General features: G+C 39.4%; 3 protein-coding genes across 3 annotated transcripts; 1 reads left to right on the top strand and 2 right to left on the bottom strand.

The window, feature by feature from the left end:
• Positions 1-338: 338 nt before the first annotated feature.
• acbd7 (acyl-CoA binding domain containing 7) lies at positions 339-1,812 on the bottom strand. Its single transcript, XM_043260420.1, has 4 exons — positions 1,666-1,812; positions 975-1,092; positions 825-887; positions 339-628 (listed from the first exon to the last, which is right to left on the bottom strand). Exons 1-4 carry the CDS (start codon positions 1,675-1,677, stop codon positions 555-557), a joined length of 267 nt encoding a protein of 88 aa, XP_043116355.1. The 5' UTR covers positions 1,678-1,812; the 3' UTR covers positions 339-554.
• Positions 1,813-2,583: 771 nt separating this feature from the next.
• On the top strand, positions 2,584-4,712 carry rpp38 (ribonuclease P/MRP 38 subunit). The gene is made up of 2 exons (XM_043261552.1): positions 2,584-2,771; positions 2,877-4,712. The coding sequence occupies exons 1-2, from the start codon at positions 2,698-2,700 to the stop codon at positions 3,688-3,690; spliced, it is 888 nt and encodes a 295-aa protein (XP_043117487.1). The 5' UTR covers positions 2,584-2,697; the 3' UTR covers positions 3,691-4,712.
• nmt2 (N-myristoyltransferase 2) lies at positions 3,817-9,796 on the bottom strand. The gene is made up of 12 exons (XM_043261551.1): positions 9,640-9,796; positions 8,754-8,871; positions 8,531-8,675; positions 7,732-7,850; positions 7,536-7,627; positions 7,308-7,424; positions 7,000-7,170; positions 6,777-6,885; positions 6,472-6,642; positions 6,211-6,378; positions 5,941-6,078; positions 3,817-5,542 (listed from the first exon to the last, which is right to left on the bottom strand). Exons 1-12 carry the CDS (start codon positions 9,750-9,752, stop codon positions 5,522-5,524), a joined length of 1,482 nt encoding a protein of 493 aa, XP_043117486.1. The 5' UTR covers positions 9,753-9,796; the 3' UTR covers positions 3,817-5,521.
• Between the last annotated feature and the right edge of the window lie 587 nt (positions 9,797-10,383).

Below are 10,383 nucleotides of genomic sequence, written 5' to 3'. Positions count from 1 at the left end.
AAGAAATTCGTGAATTAAATAAAAGTAAATTTAAATAACAGATTGTTTGTCACAATCACAGCTATCTGATTCGCTCAAAGTTCTCTGGCACCAGTTTCTGAGTGCGGATTTTTCCCTGATTTGGCAAAACCTACATTTCCACGTCTTGCATTCTGCATGGGATCCAAAGAGCTGTTGTGATGACTACGCTTCAGTGAGCACTCTGAGAGAACAAAGAAGCTCTTTGTGTACAATGGCACAATTACTGGTCCTCGAGCCTGAGTTCTCAGCTAATACTAATGAAGCAATACGTGAAAGCTGTAATTTCATGTTAAGATATACAAAATAAAGAGGAGAGCTTTACCATATTTGACATCTTTATTGGATTACAAGATTATATTTTTACATCTTTAGGTTTAACCTGACTTGTAGTGTGCGATGAAACAAAGTAAATTATCTTTTAATCTGTTAATCTACATCAAAAAGAAAAAAAAATAGATTAATGTTTTAATCTTACAGATGTTTCATAGTTAAAGTTGAATATCTAACTATAACTGAGTGGATGTTTTCCCCAATCACATTCCATACTTTTCAATAGCTCCCTTGGCCAGGGAAATGTAGGCATTCATGGCATCTTCATTTGACATACCTGTTGGAGAAAAGATCGACGACTATATGAATCAAGCCATCATCAGAAACATTTGAAGGAGGGGGTTCATATATAACCCCAGCTCAGTACAAATCTGATTTATAAACACAAGTGCAAGTATGACTATGGCATTCCATTCAATTGCTTCAAATTAATGAAAATGTTGAGCATAAGCAGCATAAGCTTTTTTTCTTACCTTTCCTTGAATTCCATGCCTCCCATTTGGCTTTCCCTTTCAAATCTGTCATTCCAGGTTTGTCTGCACAGCAGAGAACATACAGATTTAAGATCTAAAGCGTCAAGCTCAGACGGATGCTTTAATGCAGATATGTTCTGAAACATTTACCGGTATTGATGTCCCCAACGATAACTTGCTTGTAGAGGCCGTACAAATCCAGCAGCTCTTGGTCCGTAGGTCTGGTCTTCACTTTCTTTACGTTCTCCGCATATTGCTCAAATTCAGCCTGAACATCCAACAGAGATTATTTATTTTTGCTGCGTTCCAACAATATTAGCTCTAATGCGTCTTATATTGGGGTAAAAGTGTCACGTGACCCATTTTGCGCCGCTGAGCACATTCTTAATCACTATGCATTATGTATTATTCTCAGACTGTACGCAGCCTATTGTTCACTTTCACGACGGAATAACAGTTTTGGTTGCCAACGCGAATGCTCTGTGTACCCATACAAACCTACAGGATATGGGTTGGCATTTGAGAGACGGGCTTTCTATAAGCATGAAATTGGTTGCTTGTGAATAGCCTATACAACAACTTTTTTTTGCAAGAGCAGGAATAAAAGACAAAATGACGCTCACGAGCGCACATCCAGAAGCTGCAGATGAAAACAGCACCGAAGCGATCCTGAATAACGTTAGCTTTTGCGTGCACAGCGTATTCTCACGCAGTATTATAATAACACGGGGCTCTAGCTTTAAAAATCCTATCCATACATGCATATATATCCAGCTGTGCATTGCATCTCACCAAAGGCAAGGAACGTGGAATTAAAAAAGAAAACAGTGCATATAAATACCTTCAAAGTCATTTTCTTAGGCGAGCGCTGTGCCGATGGGAGCGTCGGGCAGAACGTGGCGTAGATGCGCTGATGAATAGAGTTTACGGGGATCTCACGAGCGCCGCGGAGGAGCTGAGCGCTGATTGGCTGACGGGACGTCCGAGGGAGAACCCCGTTGAACTTCGCTTTATTCTATTTCTATGGTAAAACCTTTCACTCCTGCATTGCACCTTCAGCTTTCACATGCATGCAGCTTCACGTAACACGAGATGCAGAGTTTACAAAGCATATGAATTGAGAAAATTATTAATTGACATTAAACGGCAGAATACAGCCAGGTTTGTTTATTATTGTTAGTATTCATTTATTTTTATGTTACTTATTGTTAGACTGTACTTGCAATCAGCGGGTAGACATATCATATTCTGGTTAGGCCCTTTGATATAAACATAAAAGCAAATCAAAGAAAGCAGATTTTTAAAAACCAAAACCTAGAATTTATAAAGTAGCTCATTCTTTATTTTTTGTCTTTGTATATTTGGATACTTTTAGTAGACCAAATAATAGAATTATTAGAATAATACAAATCTTGAAGTGTCAGGACCACGGACCTATAATAGAGATTTTACTTTTATGTATTTATATTTATCAAGATCGGTTTGCAGGACACAAATAAACACAGTTCACCTAACTATTTTTTTCCATTTTTATAAATATTTCGTTTAGAAGGGTGTTCTAAAAACTTTTAAAATCCAGTGAACTTTTATTTTGACATATTAACTAATAACAATACTTTTATATAATAATATTTTATTATTATTATCATTAATAATAATAATAATAATAATCACCATCATCATTCAAATGATATTTTGTTACTTATAAAATATTTATTAGCTAATTATATAGTACATGACAAAGGCTTGTAGTTGTCTACGATGCCCAGCTAGTCGAACAGCTCTACTGTTTAAAAAGGAGTTTGCCGCTAGATGGCAGCGTGGATTCGAGAAACGTTAAACGAGTTATTGTGTGACCACAGAAGAAAACAACATGTCTGCGCACGGAGAAACGTGCACACAATTTGAAAATGAACCCGCATGTAGTGATTTCGGCTATATTAATAGGTGTGTATAACTGCTGATAATTATACGCCTTGATTCATATAAAAGAGTTTTAATGAATGGTGAATTTCTTGTAACTATCATTGCTGAATTTTGTTTAAAATGCAGGTTCCCGGAAGGAACGCCTACCCTATCGAAAAGAGCAATGAAGAAAGCAAAGAAGTCCAAATCTGCGAAAACTTCCCTGAATAACCCATACCGCGTTCGCTGGAGACCGCTGGATAGTAGACATAGGAACATCATATTGAATACGCTTACAAACAAACTATCCGCCGTAGGGCTTAAGAAAAGACAAGTCGATAGGTTTATGAAATGGATAAGCGGACGGAGCGCGAGAAAAAATGCACAGAAACCAGATCACGTGCCCGCGGAGACCGAGCAGAGTCCCACGCAGCCCAAAGAGCCGTGCTGGAGCGACCCGGCCGCGAGGAAGCAGCTGGCCATCGGCATCAACGAGGTCACCAAAGGCCTGGAGAGGAACGAGCTGAGTTTGGTGCTCGTGTGTAGTTCGGTTAAGCCGGCACACATGACGTGCCATTTAATCCCGCTGAGTATAACCAGGTCGGTGCCCGCCTGCCAGGTGCCCGGTCTGAGCAAGGCCCTCGCGGGGCTGCTGGGTCTCAAGTGCGTGCTGGCGCTGGGGTTCAGGCGCGGCTCCGAGGTGTTCGGGGATGTGGTCGACGAGATCACGCCCCTGCTCCCGCCGCTCAACGTGGCCTGGATCCCGACGGATTCCACAGAGGAAGCCGGGGAGAAGCAGGGGGATGCGGTGAAAGGACAGAAGAGGAAATTAGAAGAAATGTTGAACGAAGACAGTGACGCTTCACCTTTAATCCTCCAGCCTCTAAAAGTGAAGAAAACCATCCCAAATCCCACGAAAATCCGAAAACCGGTAAAGAAAAAGTGCTTATCGAGTGTTTAACCTGCGTTCTATAAATGTAGGTTACCATGTAGTATTTGGACACATGTGAATTGTTTAGTATATTTATTTAGTTTACTTAGGCTTATTTGATTTGGTTATGGAGAGGAAATACAGAGATGCATTCAGTTTTATATTTTGGATGCTTTTATTCAGTCAAATATCCATGCTGGTATACCTTGATGTATATTTTTGACAATTAGATATTTGGGTGGACTGTCATGTTTTGACATGGTGCTGGTACTTGTTCCCGTCAGTTCCAACCTGCAATGGAGTTCAATAAAAATACTGTCTTCAGAAAGAGAAAGCTGATCGTTTAAAACTACACAATTTGACATTTAAAAAACAACCTCTCTGAAATAAGGCAAGTACTTCGGGTGTTCTCACCGTAACCCACAAGTTCTTAAACCATACAGATTGGGGGAAAAAAAAGTTTTCATGCTCATTTCATACAGCAAGCCTTAGAAAAAACATACGCAAACTGACATTCGCAAAAGTGCCCTGGACATTATTGAATGAAACCACCGGTTGAAATGTGGAACTTCGAGAGGAGTACCTTTCTTTTTAAGCATGTCTGGACGTGCGCTTATTTAAAAGCATATTGTAGATTCAGATACATTAAAGCAAACCATGACACGATAAGCTGTATCAACATAAAATCAGCTTCTGCTATATAATAACGTTGTTCACATTTCGCCTTACCAGTGATTGTAACTGAACAGCGAGCAAGCTCTCCTGACCGCATCACCAAAAGCATTGGGAGAAATGCTTATATCAAAAAGGACAACGCGAACACAATTGTTTAACTCTCCTTGTGCTTAAGTCTAGCAAAATTACCAGGGCCTGATCGCAAATGCACCATTTGAATGAGGTTATGGTTTGACCGCAAAGAACACTGACAGAAGAAAGAAAACCGAGAACGAAATGGAACATGTAACTTAAATACAATTCTAAATATCAGAATTGCTTTACTAAAATTATAATAATTTAAAAACACTAAATGGTAAAGAACAGAAATGGGTGGGGGAAAAAAGAAGCTACTTAAGGTGTGACAGTGTGTTCGTGAAACAAAACGTAAATGAACTCGCATTCAAAACTCTAAATGTTTCTTTTGGACACACGGAATCTAAATAAACATATTCTTAAAAATGCACCTCAGAGCAATCCGGCCCTTTTATAAAGGAGTTGATGTTGTGCTTCAAAATGCAATACATTCTTCCACACGGTTAACCATTTACGCGCCCCACCCTCCCTCCCCTCACAGACAGCAGGAACTCCAAAAAGGAATATGACTTTAAAGGCAGCTCCATAGAAAAGACTTTGGATTTCGACCCCGTTCCTGTTCCATTGTAAACCTCACAACACAATAAATATCTGGCATTATTGTACAGCTTGCTAATTCACACAAATGTATCAACACTCCTTCATAATACAAAACAAACGAACTAAAAGACAAAAACAATGGAATTGAACTTTTTCTGCGAGAGGATACAGACTGCATGTTAAGGAAAATAAACGTACACTACGTGTGTGTGTGTGTGTGTGTGTGTATGTATGTATATATATATATATATAAATATGTGTATACAGCCTGTGGATGTGTTTGACCTTGATAAATGTTTCTCACATTCTCAGAGAGAGAGAGAGAGAGTCAAAGACAAAGAGAAAGGAGGGGAGACCCCTCAATAACTGGAACAAGACCTAAGAGAGCTGCACAACATAACTCATTCACTTTGAATGGATGTCAGTTTTTCCTCTTTATATTGACTACGTCCAGGTCAGAGAATTTGAGATGGACCTCTCAATCAGTCTGCATCCAACACGACTCAGCCAGTTACTGTAAAACAAGGCCAACCTGGGGACAATGGAGAAGGCAAATAAATGCACATTCCAAAAAAAGTAATGAATGATTATCATCATTTATTTAACATTTAAGACAACTTAATTTACTAATATAAAACATTTATATACTGCACTGAAATAACGTGAAACTTGTTGTCCAATGTTGTCACAAGCACTTAATTATCAAAGCCCACTGCTAGCATAAAAAATAAATAATGAACACAATTATAGATATGGATATATATAAAGAGAGAGTTAAGTTTTTAAAAAGCGTATTTTTAATTGTCAAAAATTATGTTTTTTCATTGCTCTTTCAAATGAATCTCAAGTTTGGTTACTTTGATTAAGTTGAAAATAACTAAAAAAATAAAGTTAACCAACAATAAAAAAAACCCCAAACACAAATCTTACTTTCTCTGGGTCCATGGGAGGGCATTTCCAATTGTACAGATAATACTGCAGGTTACCATCGCCAATCCCAAACTTGAGCTTTTCCAAGAAATTCTTATTGTCCATTAGATCCAGCGCGTTAAAAACATCAAAACCTTTCTGATGTCCAGAAACATCCCCAAAAAAAAAGCAAAAAAAGATTTTACAAAATATGAAGACATATGTTAGCAGTTATAGTCATTAGTCGGTCAACAAATCATTAGTAATCATCTTAAGTTAACTAGCTTGTACCTGTTTGGCTAGGATGAGAGCATCATTCATCAGGTCTATGAGTGGCGTCTCTGTGTGGACATTGTAAAAGGAATAAGCAGCCTTCAGGCTTTTGTGCAGCGGATGATGCATCACTGTGGATGGCAGGGTGTAGAAACTGATGAAGTCCGTGAGCATCCCGCCAGAACCCTTTCAACACAGCACAACAAGCAAGTGAAAATATGAAGATAAACATGATTAACAATAATCAGAACGTTCGGAAATGCTCGTTACCACGTGTACCTCGACTACGTAAGTGTCAATGATGTTCTCCTGCGGTAGGAACCAGTGCTTCACCTCCTCCTCCCCCATGACAGGCCGCAGGTGGAACCGGCTCAGGTGTTTCTGCAGCAATGCTGTCACCTGCTTCACATCCCCATCTCCCATCGGCCTCAAACCAGGAGTACGAGTACTCTGTGGAAAAATACACAACAAAAATCAAAGAATAAAAAAGCTAATTACCCAGAAAATAATGTAGCATGGTAACGGTCATTTGTGGAGGAACTATTTCTTTGTTTCTGAAGAATATTTATGACAAAACAGCTTACATCAGGTAATCTGTACAGCTTCATTGTCCGTTGTAGTGTCATATTTCTGCTGAGATGGGAAAACTTAACCTCCACGAGCTTCCTGGGGTTTAGAGAGCGATGCCAGTATCTGTGAAGATACAGATAACGGGTTCAATCGCACTGAAATGCTTCAAATGATCATCTGAGCAAATCAGAGCAACATGAACTGAAGAAGTGTAGCAATCCATTTAAGATTTGGTACCTGCATGTGGACACAGGTTTGGGCAGAACTACACCAGCAGTGTATACAGCCTGGAAAATTCCCTCTAGATTGACCCGCCGTGTGATCTCACGGATTAGTACAGGGGCGACGCGCTTTGAGCGTAATTTTTTATGCACACACAGGAAGTTAATCTCCACCATCCTTTTCAACCTTCGGATGCAAAGAGAATCGGTTGCTACAGTAAAGACCGGAACAATGAGCAGTTCTCAAAAATCTACAAACGCGATTGGTAAAACGCGCTCAAGAGCTCGAAGCTGATCACTGGCGTGATGTGGCCTGATACTCACGTATCATAAATGTGGATGTCAGCAGGAATGGCACTGATGAAGCCAACCAGCTTCTTATTGGACGAGACCCTGACACCACAGTGCCACTGGGGCAGCCAACCCGGGGGACGTAACGCCCTAGCAGTAAAAGAGCAAAAAGAAACAGTCACACATCTCGCACTGCGCGGCATTAAAGGCCATCATCTCGACTGGGTAGAATATGATGCAAAACATCAAACTATAACATACCATTTGAGAAAGTTAGGAGAATAGTCAAATCTAAACATGTTGTCATCGTCCTCAACATAATTTTCATTCAGCAAAGTGTACAACTCCTTCAGCTACACAGGAAAAGAGAGAAAACACTGTGATTTTGTACACTTAGGGCTAATACATTTTTAAATGAATAGCACACACAAATAATTGCTTTCATTCGTGCACATACCACTTCAGCATTGCTAAGGTCCAGTGTGTCCCACATAAAGCCCTGTGGGAGGGAATATGGCTCTTGTCTGATATTTTCTTTATCCGGCTCAATCGGCCCGTGAGTTGTCACCACCTCATCTGCAAAGAAACAGGAAACCAAATCTTTTAATGCTGTTTATCTAGAAATAATGTATAAGAAGCAGGAATTCATCTTCTGACCTAAAATATTTAATGATGTAAATTATAATAAACAAACTGGTTATTTTTTATAAAATATATGCTACTAAAACGAACAGGGTCCTTATTTACAGCACAAGAGATCTGTGTCAACCTGCTTCTCTGTTCCAATTGACTGTACATTATGACAAAATTACTTAAATACATTATGCGGAATATTGAATAAAGCTGAAAGTTCGGGTAATATTCGGAAAGGCTGAATAAAGCGATAAAAGTGACAGTAAAGGCATGAAATTAAGAGATAAATGAGATAAATTAAATTCTAAAAATACTCACATAGATAGCAAAATTCATTGTACAATATTTACTGTATTTGCAATCAAATAGATGCTGTTTTGGTGACCATAAGAGATAAAAATAAAATACCCCTAACTTTTGGATGTTAGTGTAAACGGACATCGTGTGCTTCTGCTTTCATTTATGATGCCGAGGTTGTGTTTTCTGAATAAACTGTAAGTTGATTTGCTTGTTGAATACAACACTGTTTATGGATTAGTGTAAGATTAGTACTGATTTGCCAAGGATTTGCCAAATTGCTTACATTTGCAAACGAACAAGTGCAGAGGTGAAGTATGACTTACTGAGTTTGGGAACGGGTTGAGTGTCCCAGAACTGGTACTTGTGCTTTGTGGCCTCATCTATGTTTTTGGCTGGACCTTGACAGGTGGACAGGAGCTCCATAGCTCTCTGAATGTCCTGCAGTTTCTGCATTGGAATGGCAGGGTTCTGGGACAGGAAAAGAGGGGAATCAGCTTATTTCTTTATTTCTTTCCCTTTTTTTTAAACACTATATAAAACAGACACCTTGATCTCCTGAGAATCAGAGGCAGAGTCAGACTTGGTTCCTCCTGAGCTTGGCTTCTCCTTCTTTCTCTTCTGTTTCTTCTTTTTCTTCTTTGCGCCAAGATCGCCCCCAGGACTCCTTAACAAAAACCACAACACCTTTCAAAAGGCCAGATAGACCTCATTGACAACGTGTACGAGCCGTTTATGGGATCCAAAGACATAACAGGTTCCTACTATAACAATAGTCTGGAAGGCGACTGCCGGAGGAAAAAAACCATAAAAAATAAGTGTCAGCCTCTTCGCGGAAGCAGGTCAAACTTCATAAAGCTTTCCTGAGGGACTAAGTCTGCCTGACAACAACACACAATCATCATCCTCAGTACTCGAGCTGACAAAGATGCTCGACTGCAATGCTGCTCACTCAGCTCATAAAGAGGATCAAGCGTGTTTGTATTGTTCAGAAGACACTCTGATGAAACCAGGCGGATCCTTTCCATTCCGATTATGTAAATAGGAAGGACAACTGCAACTTAAAAACCACTACTAATAAATGCGTTTCGAAATATAGTAGAGAAGCGCCTGGAGGACTTGTCTGACTGCTGAGCTCAAATAAATCCTTGAACATTAATGTCGAGCTAGCTGCAGCTAACTACTTTGATTCAAATGCAGTATAAAGTAAATATCGACACTTCCCTAGACTATTTAAAATGTCTGTATATATACCGCTACGCAGCCATCGCGAAATTTGACGAGCTATTACATATATGCCTACTCTTTAAAATGCACTAATTCTCCTCCTGGTTGCTAAGCTAACCGTTTGTTTACATCTCTGGAGCAGTTAAACGGCGACGGATACGCCGCGGCTAATCCTCGCGCGGACCGCAGCTCTTTAGCGCGTGCTCACCCCTGCATGTGCTCATTTTCCTCCTCGTTGTCTCCGTCGATGCCGCAGGTGTCCTGGTCGTCCAGCTCCAGGCTCTGCTGGCTGGCCGCGGACTCGCTGTCCTCCGCCATCATGGATGAATGTGCTGCAAATCCTCACGACAAAACCACGCAATAAAAACCACGGAAAACAGCACCGTCTACCGATTATGGCCACTAATAGCCCGCGAGAGCGTGAATGGAGACAAGGGCAGGCCGACGTTATGTATATTTTTAAATGCAAAATATTTGGTCAGTTAAAAATACTTTTTAAAATGATAAATAAAAAAATGCGTTTCATTAACACTGTTCGGATTAGAAGTTATAGGAAGAATATGCGATTGCATCAGATATAATTGTGTATGTGATAAATGGTTGTGCGATGAATGGTGAATATTATTAGACTTGTGCCATTCAGTTGCATTTGATTGTATTGTTTAATTGTAAAATGATATTATAAGTTAATAATTGCTCAGGTTTGCCGCAGTCTGGTTTACACTAACTAAAAGTTAAATACTTGCAAGTTTACTTACAAATATTACCCCATCAATGAATCTATGTTACATGACAAAATTTGTAGTTAATAAAGTGATTTATTACACATTTAAGATAATATAATCAGATTACTTTTTAAGTACTTTTAACCTAACTCATTTATCACGTTGATTTTAGTGTTGCGCATTCTATAAAATGCAAAGAAAATATATTCCATCTGTTCTTAAATTAA

The sequence above is a fragment of the Puntigrus tetrazona genome, chromosome 16 (genome assembly GCF_018831695.1).
Source record: "Puntigrus tetrazona isolate hp1 chromosome 16, ASM1883169v1, whole genome shotgun sequence".
NCBI classification, from domain to species: Eukaryota; Metazoa; Chordata; class Actinopteri; order Cypriniformes; family Cyprinidae; genus Puntigrus; species Puntigrus tetrazona.
This window is presented reverse-complemented; position numbering and strand designations above follow the sequence as displayed.